Source organism: Hemicordylus capensis, chromosome 2, assembly GCF_027244095.1.
Source record: "Hemicordylus capensis ecotype Gifberg chromosome 2, rHemCap1.1.pri, whole genome shotgun sequence".
Taxonomy (NCBI): domain Eukaryota; kingdom Metazoa; phylum Chordata; class Lepidosauria; order Squamata; family Cordylidae; genus Hemicordylus; species Hemicordylus capensis.
The window spans coordinates 173,436,982-173,453,195 of NC_069658.1; the positions used below are offsets into that span (position 1 = coordinate 173,436,982).

Here is a 16,214-nt window from a genome sequence, read left to right on the forward strand (position 1 = left end):
GTTCATATTTCCTCAGTAAGAGCTAATGAATAACTGGATGTTTTCCTTTATGGACAATATTCTTGTACGGTAGGGGCTGCCAGTGGGCGTGTGTGGCAGGAAAGCAAGCAGTTTGTACGTGAATAGAGAATATAGAGAAAATTAAAATGAATTCTGTGTGTTTAGCTGAACTGACAGCAAACCCTCCAACAGATGAACATAGAGAGATACTTGTGAATTCCAATTCACATACCAAAGATTACAGTTTGGAAACATACACCCCCACACTGCAATTAACTTGCAATTAACTTGTTGCACATTGCTAAAGGGCATTGAATCCATTTACTCTGAAATATCTGTTCTGCCCTGATTTAAAAGTCAAGGGTTAGTTTTTTCTTTTGGTTAAAGATATATAAGGAAGGAAAGAGAGTAAAAAGTAACAAACAGGTGGGAAGAGGTATCTAGGAGTATTCATTCCAATCAGATGCCAGAGGAGAGAGAGAACAAGAGAGGAAATGAAGAGGAAGACCCCTGCGTATTATCTCTATTCCTAATATGGATAGAAGTGGATGCTCCTGAAGCTGTTATCTTCTTCAGAGGATCATGGGGCTGAGCTCAGTGGCAGGGCATCTGCTTAGTTTGCATGCAGAAGGTCCCATGTTCAATCCCTGTCATCTCCAGATAGGGCTGGCTGGGAAAGACTCCTGCCTGAGCTGCTGTCAGTCGCTGTAGACAATTTAAAATCTTGTCTCTAGGCCCACTCCAACCTTGCTACACCCCTGGGTAGCAAGCATGACTTGTCCCCTTAAGCTAAGCAGAATCCACCCTGGTTGCATACAAAAGGGAGACTAGAAGTGTGAGCGCTGTAAGATATTCCCCTCAGGGGATGAAGCCGCTCTGGGAAGAGCAGAAGGTTCCAAGTCCCCTCCCTGGCTTCTCCAAGATAGGGCTGAGAGAGATTCCTGCCTGCAACCTTGGAGAAGCCGCTGCCAGTCTGTGAAGACAATACTGAGCTAGATAGACCCATGGTCTGACTCAGTATATGGCAGTTTCCTATTTTCCTATGTTCCTAAGTATAACCCTCAGTAGACAAGTATATTTAAACACTGATGCAGAAGGGAAAAGAAAAGTGTAGTCAAATGGCTAGGAAATACAATGGACTTAGTCTCGTGCTGACATTTTAAAAAAATTGATATCGCGCTCTTCCTCCAAGGAGCCCAGAGAAGCATATATGGTTATGTTTATCCGCACAGGCCCAGAGTCACCCAGTGAGATTAAATAGACAAGATAAGCATGGTAATAATTAACCATAGCAGTAATTTGTATAACAACATCCTCTTGGGCAAGCTAATTTAATCAACTCTTTCCTGAGTTAGAAATGAATGGCTCTTACTCTAACCAGATGCAGTTGAATCAACCATTATTATACATTCTAATTTAGCTATTGTGTGTTCTGCTCTTCCTCTGAAGTTCTTCTGTAGTGATGGTCCTGTTTGTCCTCTGTTATGGGAAGAGAGCTGGTCTTGTGGTAGCAACAGGGGCGTAACTATAATAGGGCAAGGGGAGACAGTTGTCTGGGGGCCCTCTGCCTTGGGGCCCCCCCAGAGGCAAGTCACATGACTGACTCCACCAGCCACACACCCGCCCGGGCTTCCTTCAGTTGTGGCACATAGGTGTTTATATATATAAAAATAACTTCAGGGGGGGGGCATTTTAAAATCTTGTCTCTAGGCCCACTCCAACCTTGCTACACCCCTGGGTAGCAAGCATGACTTGTCCCCTTAAGCTAAGCAGAATCCACCCTGGTTGCATACAAAAGGGAGACTAGAAGTGTGAGCGCTGTAAGATATTCCCGTTAGGGGATGAGCCGCTCTGGGAAGAGCATCTAGGCTCTAAGTTCCTTCCCTGGCATCTCCAAGATAGGGCTGAAAGAGATTCCTGCCTGCAACCTTGGAGAAGCCGCTGCCAGTCTGGGTAGACAATACTGAGCGAGATGGACCTATGGCCTGACTCAGTATATGGCAGCTTCCTATGTCCTATGTAGACAGCATTGTTGGCAGATATCATATAGCTGCTTGGATGAGCAAATGAATAAGCCTCTGATAGTACAGCTGACTGTAAAACAAAACAAATGGATAATCAATGCAGAATTTTCACTCAAGGCACAAATGACCAGGTTCAAACTATCATACTTCAGACACATTATGTGAAGTCCCAGCTCCCTTGAGAAGTCTATAATGCTGGGTTAAGTTGAAGGAAAGAGAAGAAGAGGACGGCCAGCAGCAAGATGGATGGACTCAATTATGACAGCACTGAGAGAACTTAATTTTTATTGTGTTTTTTTTAATTGTTACATTTATAAACCGCCTTTCGTTAAAAGACAACCCCAAGGCGGGTTAAAGGCCAAGCTGAAGACAGATCATCCTGGAGAGAATCTATCTATGTGGTCGCTAAGAGTCAACACCGACTTGATGGCATTTAATCAATCAATCAATCAATCAATCAATCAATCAGTTCAGCTGATATTATTGGATGCTGGAATGGTGAGTGAGGGGATATAGTTGGTAGCATGGATTTGTGGCAGGGTCCGTTTCCTGGGTGTTTCTACATGCTGATTTTTTAATGTTTTTGTTTTTAATCTTCTGTCTTTGTTAATGGGCTCTCATACAGGCTCCAGATGCCTGTGTCTGCTTTATGATTTTTGGTGTGGCCAGAAAGGGAGCACTGCCTTTCCACTATTTTTGGAGTGCTAGAAATTACAGGAGGGATGAGTTTATTTGGAAGCAGATGCAGGCATCTGCAGCCTATTGTTAACTAAAGGAACTTCTAAAAAAGATACAATACATAAATGTGTGGACACACCCTGTGTGTTTGTCTCTGTTCTGTAGTTTCTTTTCAGATTAGGAGGCTGTCTGAAAGTAGGCCAAAACTTCGTGAAAAAGAATTGTGTGTCCAGCTGAGCTGCAGGTAATTTGATACATTAGAGTGGCTGTACCTGGTAGCTCTGGGTGACAAGTGTGTTCTGTCTGGTCTTCTGGGTATGTCTTGAGTACCAGTCGAACCCAGTTGATCTGTTTGAAGTGGACTTGTCAATATGATTGACTGTAATCCACAAGTTTATGCTGCAATAAACTTAAGTCTTTAAGGTGCCTTAAGACTTACCAGCAAAAGGAACAGACATGGGTTCAGGAAGCCCCAAAGAGGGATCCACAAATGCCTTCACCAGTAGGAAGACCATTTTTTGTGCTGGTGTCAACATTCTCCACTCTGTTCCTTATTCTATTTTCTTACCAGGAAAAAGGTGGAGGATTTTGCACTGACTTTAGAAATGATGGGGAAATATTAAGCCTTCTTGGAGCATTCTTAACTTTTCTGAGGTTTGGAGAAACGGCAGGAGAAGAGTCACTGCTTAAAAGTTACTATTACCAGCTGAGCATATTCTGCCTGCTCCCAGAAGCCTCCCTGGTTGCAACTGCATCTCCAAGCTTGGAGATTGCACTTTTGCTATGCTCAGGACCTGCACTGCAAAATGAGCTCCCAGTCTATTATACATGGGGACAAGTTGCTTAGTTGGCAGTGGACTGGTGGCCTCTAGATTTGGCTACAGACTCCACATATTGGAAAGAGGATTAGATCCACACTCCCTCTCTGTGAGGGGGCCCTGGCTAAGCAGACTCCAGAACTGGCTACTGCAAGTGTCTGGCATTCAAGATCATTTCAGCCTTGGAATGAAATCTAAACTCCCCTCTTCCTAGTGCAAGAGAGATAACACCTGTTAACAAAGCATTCAGGCCAGAAAGGTAAGGAAGATAAGACAGTAGACTCCATTACAATAGGGATGAGTCAGTGATGTAACTTTGAAGAGGTGCCCATCAAAACTCTTGATAGAATTATTGGGAAGCCTTTCCCAGCACAGGATGCTCTGGATGCACCTGCACACTCCAGTTGTCCTCACAGTCAGCCTTGAATGCCATAGGCGATTCACACACATTCCTACTCAGGAAGGACCAAGACACAATGCATTCCAAAAATTAGAGTGCAGGACTAGGACCAGGGAGACCCAAGTTCAAATCCCCATTCAGCCATAAAACTAGTTGGGTGACTCTGGGCCAGTCACTTCTCTCTCAGCCTAACCTACTTCACAGGGTTGTTGTGAAAGAGAAACTCAAGTATGTAGTACACCGCTCTGGGCTCTTTGGAGGAAGAGCGGGATATCAATGTAAATAATAATAATAATAATAATAATAATAATAATTTAAAATGGTGGTCTGGGCTTCCCTATTCAGCAGAGCAGGACAAAGACAAGTGACCTCAAGGCACATTTTAGCAATAGCACTTACATTTATATACCGCTCTATAGCTGGAGCTCTCTAAGCGGTTTACAATGATTTAGCATATTGCCCCCAACATTCTGGGTACTCATTTTACCGACCTCGGAAGGATGGCAGGCTGAGTCAACCTTGAGCCCCTGGTCAGGATTGAACTTGTAACCTTCTGGTTACAGGGCGGCAGTTTTACCACTGCACCACCAGGGGCTCTTTTTGGGATATAAGTATCCCTCATTCACCCAGTGTGCTTCCTCATGCAAAACATCTCAGTATTCCTGTGTGCCCCTCACTCTGGACCCCAGCAAACCACCTTTGTGTTCCTCTCCAGATGAGATGATATAGCCTCTTGCCTGGATCCTTCAGGGCTGAATCTTCCCTTTCTCTTACCTTACCCCTCTATCTTAAAGTACGTCTCTAGCCTGCCTGGGAATTTACACATAATTTGGAACTTTAAGCTTAATGTGCCTTACAATAGTCTATTTTAAACATATTTGCATTGCTTCTACTTTATTTAGTCTTATTATTTTTGCTTTAAATAAACTCCTTTTTAATTTAATTCAAACCTCTCTCTCAAGCCAATTTTTCTTGAGTTCATACGCTTGCCCAAATTAAGTTAAGGGAACTGTATCCCTTTTTGAGCTAAATTCCCCACATTCACCCGAACTAGGGGGGTGCAGGCCAATCACTCTCGAGGCAGTTTCATTAACAGTCTTTGGTGGAGATTATGCAGGGCAGAGACACCAATATTCTTAATTGAAATTGGTGGAACATCCCAAAATTGGTATAGAGTAGCACCAAAAACACAGTCTTTGGTGGAGAACGTTTGAGCAGTAGGCTTGTACCTCTAAACTAGGACAAGCCAAAGAACCCTAAATTGGTGATGCAAGGTTTTGACGCAAGAAATCCTGACCTTTTCCTACTTCATTTTCTGTTTCTTGCAATTGCGTGCAACACCTTCTCCCCTTACACAGTGGAAGTGTATTCTTCCACTGAAGAATGTTTTCCACTAGAAGTGTATTCTAGTGTATTCTATTGTGTTCAGTTTAAAGGGAGCTCCACGTTGGTTAAGGTTAAGGCAGGTACCGCTCCCAAAACTTGCAGCTTGTGTTTGTTTGAGCGCTAAAGTCAGTGTAGTCTCAAGGTTCTTTTCCCTTAGAGAAGCGTAGCCTTCACCTCTCTTTGCATCCTCATGTTTAAAAGTTACTCTGGGTATTTTGTACTTTGCTCATTTGGTTTGCTTTTTGAAGTTGTTTGCTCTAAGTGTGAGCCTGTGTAGCAATTTAGAGGACACTCAGCCACCAAGTTTTACGGTTTGGAAGTAGGAAATTTTTCATTTGGGGTGAGGAAAAGCCCCCTTGCATATCTACAGAAAGACAGGAGAAGCCTGTTCTGCCTGACGCAGTTTGCAAGCGTAGCCCTAATTTGGACCCTATCCACCATTTTGGCTCTCGAGGTTTAGAATGCCCAAGTGTCTAGCGGAACCAAGCAGATTTTAGCTTTCATCAGTTAAGATTGTGAAATCTTGCTACCATGTCCCTCCCTTTTTGGCTGAAGTTGGTTGCTCTTCTTGAGAAAGTGTTTTGGCATTGGCCACTGAAATGTATAGAACTTGGAAGTTGTTTTCCACTGACAAAGTAGATGTACCAGAGTTTTCTTGCCCTGTTTGCACCTGGTGCGCAGTGGTAGAGTGCCCTCCACTGCCGGACCCAATCCTTGAATGCCCTGCCCACACAGTCATTTTGGAACCGAGTTGCTGGGCTGCAGAGCCTTGTTTTCAGCTTCAAAATTGGATTTTTGAGAATTTTGTGTATTGATGGGTGTGTGTGGAACGGTCTTGCTGGTTTAGTCTTTGTGCTGGTGCTCTTAGCCCTAAGTCTTATAGCAGTCTTTTTGTTAGTTAAGAAGTTGATTAATGTAGTGTGGCATGAAAAGAAATGTTTGATGCAAAAGTCTGAACTTTTGAATGCCTGTATCAAAGAAAGAGGTGCCCTTAGTGCTGATCTTAAGGAATCTGTAATAGTGACAAGGAATTTACTCAGTATATAACATATTTGAGCAATCGTGTTCAGGAACTAGAAACCTTTAGACACCTTTCAACTCATGAAAATAGTGCCATTGAAGAAAAGTTTGCAGAGTCTAACATTTACACCGAACTTTTAGAAACCCGATGCAGTCAGATGCTTGATTATGTAACACAGAGAGAGAAAAGGATGCAAATAAGCATGCTGCTCCTGCGTACCTTCTTGAATCTTGATAAATCTGCATCTTCCTCTTACATTTCATCTTAAGACTGTTCAACAACCTACAGATTTTTGGGCTCCTACAACATGCCCAGTTCCTCCCATTACATTTTTTACTTTGCTTAGCCTGAGTAAGAGTTTTGGAGAACTCGAAATCTTGATGCTCAAGATGGTGCTATTTTGGTTGGTTTTCATAAAGGTATTACTAGATGTGACACTTCCATTATGAAGATTTTCTAAATTAGTACAAAGTCTGGGAGATTCCTTTGCTTTTTCATGACTTGGAAGGATGGGGCAATTCTTAGATTTGTTGCTGAGTCTTAGAGGCTGACATGGAGGACATCTTGCTGCTTTTACAGCCTTTCCAATATTACTACAATACTACATGGATGATTCCTCTGCTTCCCCCACCCCCACCCCCATTGTGGAGCTGGGAAGGAGGGCTTAGCACAACTTATCCCTGCAATTGTAGTGGCCAGGACTGCACAACTTTGGCCGTCCAGCTTTTGCTGGACAACAGCTCCAATCATCCTTTGCTATTGGCCACTGTGGTGGGGGATGATGGGAACTGTACTCCACCAAGAGCTGGAGATGTGCAGCTCTGCAGTTGGAGCACCTCCAAAGCTCAACAAGATGTCACAAGCTAGACCCTGCTCCTCCCTCTCTGGGAGGGAGCTACTTCAGCAGCTACAGTGTGTTCAAGGGCAGGATGTGCACGGCATCTTCGCATCTTCCCGTAGTATTTGTGTGTGAGCATTTAGATCAGGGCAGCTCAACTTTGGCCCTCCTGCAGATGTTGGCCTACAATTCCCAGAATCCCTGGCTATTGGCCACTGTGGCTGGGGATTATGGGAGCTATAGTCCAAAAACAGCTGGGGGCCCTAAGTTGAGCAGGTCTGATTTAGATGCAGGTATGCTAGAGACAAAATGGTCCATTCACCACTTGGAGATTAAATTTATAGACTCTTTGAGTAAAGCTAAACCTGAAGATGACCTGTCCAGCAACTTATATTATCAAACTTCTAATAAAGCATTCTGGAAAAGGCAAAAAAGGGGTAACACAGAGATCATTATTGCCAGGGGCAAGTGCCAGCAAATATTTAAGTACTTATCTCCTCCCTTTTGGTCCTTACAAGGACCCCCAAGGTGGCTCACAGAAGCAGTTAAAGCAAGATTAAAATGATAACCCTCCTAGTAAAAATAGAACTGTCCCCTACTTAAAAGGGAGCAGTTAGCATTGTAGAAGTAGGTGTGACATCAGGGGTTTACACAGTTACTCTCTATCTGCTTCCACTGTGCTCTGCTTTTATATTATAAACAAAACACATATTACAAAGATTCTTAAATCTCCAAAGAGCACAGCCTCTCAACTTCTCATGGTTCAGGAAAGTGGGGAGTGCTCAAACAATAGGTAGTATGGTCATACTGTCCCTGGACAGGGGTTAGAAATGGTGCTTTCTTTATGGAATGACAACAACAGTGGAGGACATCATGCCCATTTTCTAAAATGGGGAACTGCGCTCATCAAAAGGAACTTGGAAGGCTGCTTTTAAGGTTCACGATACTGCAGGAAACAAGCCCACTTCCATGAAGAGGACCAAGTCAAAGGGTGTTTGGAATAACCTTTACAAACCTTTTCTCTTACAAACCAGAAAGCCCTAAGGCCGTCCTTGAGTGGTATGGCTTGATCTTATCTGCATGTCATTGCATGTACAGCCGAGGACCAAAAACAATGTTGAAACTGCATTTTATGGTCAAATACATCTATAGCTTTAATATAGCTATATTAACTGTTAACACACATCTTTTTGCCCTGCATGATGGCAAGGCAGACACGTAAGGCTGTGCAGCAACGGCAAGGCAGCCACAGGGGTGGAGGGGAGAGAGATGCATCATTCATGGTGTGGCCCTGCCTTCCATGCCACTTAAGGCAGAGAGCCTCTCTTGCCATCACAAATCTTCTTTGCAGTCGGGACTGAAGTGCAAAGAGCAGGGTGTGTGTGTTCGGCTCAAGGCTTGGCAGGCAGTGGCTCCACTTGCAGCCACAGCCCTTCCTCTGCCCGCAGGATTAGTGCTGGCTTGCGCCGTACCGGTCTGCTCTCATCTAGGCGCACCACGAAGCGCAGTAATGTCAGGGCCAGGACCACCTTCAGCTCTGACATGGCAAAGTTCTGTCCAATGCAGTTCCTGCAAGGGTGAGTGAGAGAGGTCAGTTCCATGGAAGACGGTGTTGGCCAAACATGCTTTCTCCAAGGCCAGTGTGGAACTAAGATAAGAGACTATGGAGGAGTGAGAGAGAGAGGGGGGGGCAGGGGCAGACCCCCACGAGGGAGCAACTGCTGACATTCACCCACATTTGAACCTGCATATCCCATGATGCTTGACAGTAGCCAAAGAACCAGGGCACTGAAACCTGGCTCCAAGAGGTTTCGGAAGCTATGGTTCCTCCTGGTTACCTGGGGCCTGCTGAGAAGGGCACAAAGGCCAGTGGGGAGCGGTGCTGTGAGGTTCCTGCATCAAAGCGGTATGGGTTGTAGACCTGTGTGAATACAAACAGATTGCAAGCAGGAAGGCAGGGGGTTAGGAAGGGGCTCTTTAGGAGCGCAAGGCTGGGCTGGTGTCCTACTGAATGTTTAATGGGCTCCCAGTCCAGAGTCTGAGTGCCAAACTAGATGTTAGGTTTGTTTGGCCCTGCATGTATGTTTCTTTCAGTTAAATAGCAGCCATTGGGGGGAATCAGGATTGGACCACAGTATGTGTGAACCCTTTCCTGCCTTAGTGCTGATTACATTTATGGCCCTAAAACTGCTAAAATGGAAACTTCTCTCCCAGGGCTAATAGAAACTTTGAGGATACAGTTGTCATCAGGTATGAGGGGAAAGGCTTGAATCCCTGAGTGCCATGGTCCCAATGTTGATTGGGCTCTTCTATGGTTGCTTATTTAACTTTAATCAAACACGCAGGACCAAACCATGCATCTACTGCAACACTCTTTTGGCCCTGTGGCCCACATCTCAACCATTTCAATGAGCAGGTGGCAAAACCTAGGTTCTTCCAGGTGCCCAGCTGCTACTTCTGGCCACTTCTGGCTGATAACAGGGGAAGGGGGGGCGGGGAGATATGCTCCCACCCCATGGATTTTGCCAAAATGGAGCGCCAGCGAGGGAAAAGTGGCGGGAGGGGTAAGTGCACCCTCCCCCGCCCTTAAAGGGAGGCACACACACCCCCGGCATCAAACAGCACCTTTGCGGTTCCATGCACACCACTACATTCTATAGGAGGCCTTCCAGGACTGTGCTCCAAAGGCCCCCAAAAGGGATGAGAACCAGTTGCAAATACAGAGCAGTTTTCATACAGGGCTTTTAGCTCGCATCTCCTCTGGAATGGAGGGTGTGCATTCACATATCGGCCAGATTGACCCTGAAGTCCCTGCGAGCTATTGGGGAGCACTTCACACACAATTTGGGGTTTTCATTGCATGTTAGAGTGTAGCCTGATTTATATCCAGGATAAAAACATTCACTTTTTGCATTTTTCTTCTGGGGCAGGGGCAACTTCAAACTCACAGTAAAGCCTGCTGTGTGAAAAGCACCTAGGAGAGAGTAGAAAGCAATACCTCAGGCTCAGGCCAGACAGCAGGATTGTGATGGGTCGCAAAAATACCAATAAGGCAAATATTCCCTGTAGAGGAAAGAGATTTCAATGAATATAGATTTGTGCATAAGAGAGAGAGGCATACATAAACCAAAGGGGGGAGCACAGGGTTAATGACCTGCCATATAATTTGGTTGTAATTTACATCAAAGAAATAGGGCCAAACTATGCTGAAAGCATTTTTTTTTTTTTACACAGACTTAGTGTTTCTTTAGCAAAGATCACCCCACCCCCACAGATCAGGATTATGGAGGAAGCTTTAATCCTAACCTCTCCCAGTTATGGTCGTAGTTCACAGGACCGCTGAGTCAACTGCTATTTACCTGACACAAAGGTTCCAATGGGCCTGGGCCCTTCTATTGGCTGAACAAAATTAAGCCCACCAAGGTTAAGTAGAGTAACACTCTAAACACTGTGAACAGTTTGGTCCATAACATTTTAGAGATCAGGATCTTCTTGTTCTTTTACATGGGGTAGAGAATTGCGTCCCTGACTCTGCTAAATCCGCGGCATCTCTCTTCTGCTACAGAGTAAGGCAGGGAGAAGCCTGCAGTGGATCCAGAGGCCTAGGCTGCTTCCTTTAAATAAGAGTAAGCGCATGCCTACACCACACGCTTCTGTTATGGTTTCTCCATATTCCCCAAGGAACCCTATGGGCACCAGGGAATCGCTGATGATGCATTACAACATAGAGGTTGCTATAAGCCTTCTTGAGAGTCCTTTGGGTAGAAAGGCAAGGTAAAATATCAAAATGAAAAAATAGTCAAGATCACTTAAATCCAAACTCTATATTACAGGAAGATATGAGAGTGCCATTAGACAGATGATTCCCCTCATCTATATGGTAATGTGCAGCTGGAAAAAATACATGACGTAAGATCATTACAATTCTGTTTTAATGCAAGAAGCAGCCAATGAAGCAGAGGAAACATTAACTCAATAATATCACACCATGAAGTCATTCACACGATCGTGCAAAGCTGGGTAGGAGTAAGTCACCAAGGGTAGAGAGGCTCGTGTGGAATCTCAGGACCTGCTCCTACCCAGCCACTCTGAGGTGGGGCTACTCCATCCTTATTCCTTGGTTTTAACCAAGGTAAAAAGTGAGTAGCCCCTTCATACCTCTACAGCCTCGATCATGTGTGCAATCAGGGCTGTTTGCAGCAGCTCTCAGCAGCTTGGCTGGCTCTTGATCATAGAACAGTGGTTCCCAACCAGGGTTCAGCATCCAAGTTGCTGAGCTACAAGTCCCAGCATCCCAGCCATAATAAATTGTAGCTGGAGATGACTGTAGTTCAGCAACATCTGGAGGAACCTTGGTTGGGAACCACTGCCATAGAGTGTCACACAGAGAGTGGCCAGGAAGCTGGAAACTACTGCCTATGCAATGCATTGTGGGATACTGGGGGAATTCAGATCCCTTGTTCTGAAATCTCCACCATGCCAATGTTTGAATCAATCAACTTTATTACAGTCAAAGACCAGCATAGTTAATAGTACAGTAAACTAGATAATAGAGCCATAGTGCAAGATGTTACAGCATTCATAAATGCATACAACTATCAATAAATATAAAAATGTCTAAAAAGTATAAAATATTTAAAATAAGCTATAAGATACTAAAGGGTAAAAATGGGATAGCTAAAAATAAGGGAAGACAGCTAACTGATAAGACTGATAAAATTAACTAATATAAGAAATATAGTGTAATCTATATAAAAATTGATCTATAGGGAAATACAACTCTAATGGGATGACTAGTAAAATGGAGGTAAAACATGGTTAAATATTTTCCATATAACTATCTATGAGTTAAAAGCATCTAAGAAAGTAAAAGTATTTTAAAAGACGTGTTAGGATGTACTATAAGGTATATTGGTCAGTAGTTAAAATCACAGGTTAAGGGTTGGCAGTCAGGGTCTGACAGATCTTGCACGCTGCCACGCATAACTTAGCAACATTGTACATGAAGGTTTGCTTTTCATCTGAGAGCAGCATCTCAGTGTAGACTTGACTGGGGCGGCTGGGGTAGTCGAGAATTAGAGGTGAGCTTCTCCTGGCTATCTTTATAAAACGGGCAAGAAAAGAGTACGGGTCCAGTGGTTTCTACCTCCCCAGAGGCACAGGGGCAAAGCCTTTCCGTAAATGGGATCTTCCTGTATTTGCCTTCCAAAACAGCGGATGGAAGGGCATGACAGCAGGCAAGGGTGAACGTCCTTCTGTAGCTTGGTATTTCCAGCTGAGTCAAATATGTAGCAGGGGGTACCGTGAACCTTGAGCTGTCTGAGGCCTGATAATCAGGAACCATACTTAGATCCGCCTGGTGTTCCATATCCAGGATCCTCTGTTTGATGGCTGTTTTCACCTTGTGAACAAGGAGGTGAGACAGGGAGAAAACCAATAGTACCACATTATTTATTTATTATTATTATATTATTTCTTGTTTACACAGTCAGACAGGTGTTATTGACTGGTTTGTTTTATCCAGACTTCGAGTCCTTCCCAAGGACCTGGGATAGCTGAATTTTGTTATCAGTGTTGTTGCTGTTATTATAGATATCGTCGCAGAATATAGGCTGTTCCCAGTAAAGTTGCTTTTTGTAATTAGCTGATGGTGATTTCTGTGGCCCCTATGGTGTTGAGGTGCTCTTCAAGTTGTTTTGGAATTGCACCTAGGGTGCCAATGACCACTGGGATTACTTTGGTCTTTTTCTGCCACAGCCTTTCAATTTCATTTTGTAGATCTTTGTATTTTGTGATTTTTTCTGTTTCTTTTTCTTCTATTCTGCTATCCCCTGGTATTGCTATGTCGATTATTTTGACTTGTTTTTCTTTCTTCTCGACTACAGTTATATCTGGTGTATTGTGTGGCAGATGTTGTCTGTTTGTAGTCGGAAGTCCCATAATATTTTTGCATCTTCATTTTCTACCACTTCTTCAATTTTATGGTCCCACCAATTTTTGGCTACAGGTAGCTTGTATTTTTTGCAGATGTTCCAGTGTATCATCCCTGCTACCTTGTCATGCCTTTGTTTGTAGTCAGTCTGTGTGATCTTCTTACAACAGCTGATTAGGTGGTCCACTGTTTCATCTGCTTCTTTACAAAGGCTTCTTTACAAAGCATGCAAGCCCCACAACCACGCCAAGGTAGTACCTCACTGGGGGATTATATTATTATTATTTATTTACACAGTCAGACAGGTGTTATTGACTGGTTTGTTTTATCCAGACATCGAGTCCTTCCCAAGGACCTGGGATGGCTGGATTTTATTGTCAGTGTTGTTGCTGTTGTTACAGATATCGTCGCAGAACATAGGCCGTTCCCAGTAAAGTTGCTTTTTGTATTTGGCTGATGGTGATTTCTGTGGCCCCTATGGTGTTGAGGTGCTCTTCAAGGTCTTTTGGAACTGCACCCAGGGCGCCAATTACCACTGAGATGATGATGATTTAATTCAATTTCTATACCACCCTTCCAAAATTGGCTCAAGGCAATTTATTATCGACTGCCCACTTCCAGGAGGATTGGAAATTGTCCTGCAGTATTAATGGGGCCTGGCCCTGTGGGCAAAGGACTAGTTTGAGTCAGTGATTGAGAGCGGTCATCCAAACATTGGCCTCAACTTTTATCATGCCAGTTTCCAGACGCAGAGTGGCACTGGAGATACAGCAAGGCACTTGTAAAGCTGCTCTTAGAAATTTAGATTGGACACGCTCCAAAATACAAAAGTTAGAGGAATGTCCTGGGTGGATACCATAGAGTAATTGTGCCAGCAGCTTGGCTTAATATAGTCTGAGTGCTGTGGGTACATAATGACCACGGTTCAAAGGAACCTCAAATTGGCAGCAGAGCTCCTCTGTACCGCTAGGGAAATGTGTTCACAGTGGGCCTCTCTTTCACCAGAGGCTTGGAGGACCACTCCCAGATATGTAAAACAGGTGACCTGTTCAATTCTGTGATCATCGATATTCCAGCGGTGGATCTTTGGTCTTTTGGTGAAGGCCATGATCTTAGTTTTTTGGTAGTTTATTTCAAGTTGTTCATCTTTGCAATACTGTGAGAAAGCTGTCAGCGCCCTTCTGAGGCCTATAGGGGTCCTCAAGAGGATTGCAGCAGCAGCAGCATAAAGTAGGATGGAGATGGATCTTTTAGCCAACTAGGGAGGGTGGAAATCAGAGTTGTTGAGGCAGCACACCATAGCATTGATGTAGAAATTGATCAGAAGTGGGGCTAGGATACAGACCTGTTTGACTCCCTTACGGTCAGTACAGTGTTTGTGAGGTGTCCTTGAGGGCTACATCTCACTCTGAGTGTTGTATCAGTGTGGAGGGCGCGAATCAGAAAAAGCAGACATCGATCTATTGTGGTGGATTCAAGCTTTCCCCATTGCTTAATTCAAAAGATAGAGTCAGATGCGGCCTTGAGGTCTATGAAGGCATGCGATTAATCATGAATATTTAGCCAGTGGTATGGATGGTCCTCTGCTGCTCTATATTGGAGAAAAGCAATTCCTTTGCTATCCCCTTGTAAGAAAGTGAATTCTCAACATGCTGTTTTTACCAACGCCATAATTTAGCTTCTGCTTGCACTATGTACACCACTTTGTGAACTTTTGTTGAAAGGTGGTATATACATATTCATCGTATTTGTATATTCCCAAAACTTAAGTTGCCACTCATCTAATAATGGAATTAGATTAAATTTTCCAATATAAAGCATAAAGAATCCTAGCTGCAGTTATCATACGTAAAGACAGCTCAGTTTATTTTACAGGTATATAAGGTTTTGTAATATTTAACTAACAAACAAACAAACAAAAAAACTGGTAGCAAAGGAAAGTTAATATTCAATGAATTGTCTTCCAAAATTGCTGTGCTTTACTGCAAGTCCACCACATATGATAGAATGTTCCTGCCTGATCCATGCATTTCCAGCATGTCCCAGAAGATGTATTGTCGCTCTTTGCAATCATTATTAACCCCACCGTTATGAACCCCACCACCCATTGAGATCATCAGGAGAGGTCCGTCTGCATTTGCCACTGGCTCGTCTGGTGGCTACTCAGGGACGGGCCTTCTCCGTTGCTGCCCCGAGGCTTTGGAATGCACTCCCTAGTGAAATAAGAGCCTCCCCATCTCTGACAACTTTTAAAAAGTCTTTAAAGACACATCTGTTCACCTAGGCTTTTAACTGATATTGTTTTGATTGTTTTAGTGTTGTTTTTAGAATATTGTTTTAAATTTTAAACTGTGTTTTAAATTTTTTGCTTTTAAATTTCCTGTTTTTGTTTTTAATTAACGTTTTACTGTTTTTATTTGTTGTGAACCACCCTGAGACCTTGGGTTGCACTAAATAAATAAAAATAAATAAATAAATTATGGGAGTAAGATACCAACGAAAATACATTTTATACCAGTTTTCTCTTAATGTGGTTTTCACTATGAATTTAATATTCACCTTCCATTGATACTCCCATTGTTGCATATCAATTGTTTTGTTTAAGTTTTGCATCCATTTAATTATGCAATCTTTTACCTGTTCCAATTCAGAGTCATACTTCAATAACAACTTGTATATAAAGGTAAAGTGTGCTGTCAAGTCGATTTCAATTCCAGGCACCCACAGAGCCCTGTGGTTTTCTTTGGTTTACCATTGCCTCCTCCTGCACAGTATGAGATGATGCCTTTCAGCATCTTCCCATATCACTGCTGCCCAATATAGTAGCAGTGGGGATTTGAACCAGCAACCTTCTGCTTGTTAGTCAAGCATTTCCCCACTGCACCACTATGTCCCAATAAATGCTCCGAATTTTGTGGTGTTAATATTTCAAATTCTGTCAACTTTCTAAGCTTCCCCCCTTGTTTTTGTATCTCTTTCTGAACTATACTGTTTATTTACGAATACTGAACCATGAGAGGGCACTAGTCCACTCTGAAAAAAGAGTCTCAGCTGATTTCATTTTTGTTTCACTAGCAATTAGACTTTTCAAATTATATGCCTTTTCTCTCCAAATTT

General features: G+C 43.4%; 1 protein-coding gene across 4 annotated transcripts in view; it reads right to left on the reverse strand.

Annotated features, from left to right (window-relative positions):
• Positions 1 to 8,278: 8,278 nt before the first annotated feature.
• The window catches only part of LOC128346015 (ultra-long-chain fatty acid omega-hydroxylase), a 62,864-nt gene continuing 54,928 nt past the window's right edge, over positions 8,279 to 16,214 (reverse strand). For 3 of the 4 annotated variants that reach the window (XM_053298824.1, XM_053298825.1, XM_053298823.1), the window contains exons 11-13: positions 10,164 to 10,228; positions 9,004 to 9,086; positions 8,279 to 8,734 (exon numbers count right to left, since the gene is read on the reverse strand). In XM_053298824.1, coding sequence (XP_053154799.1) covers positions 8,557 to 8,734; positions 9,004 to 9,086; positions 10,164 to 10,228 — 326 coding nt within the window. In that variant the 3' untranslated portion in view covers positions 8,279 to 8,556. Of the gene's footprint in view, positions 8,735 to 8,999; positions 9,087 to 10,163; positions 10,229 to 16,214 lie in introns of those variants that run through there. The other variant, XM_053298826.1, reaches the window with a different exon arrangement.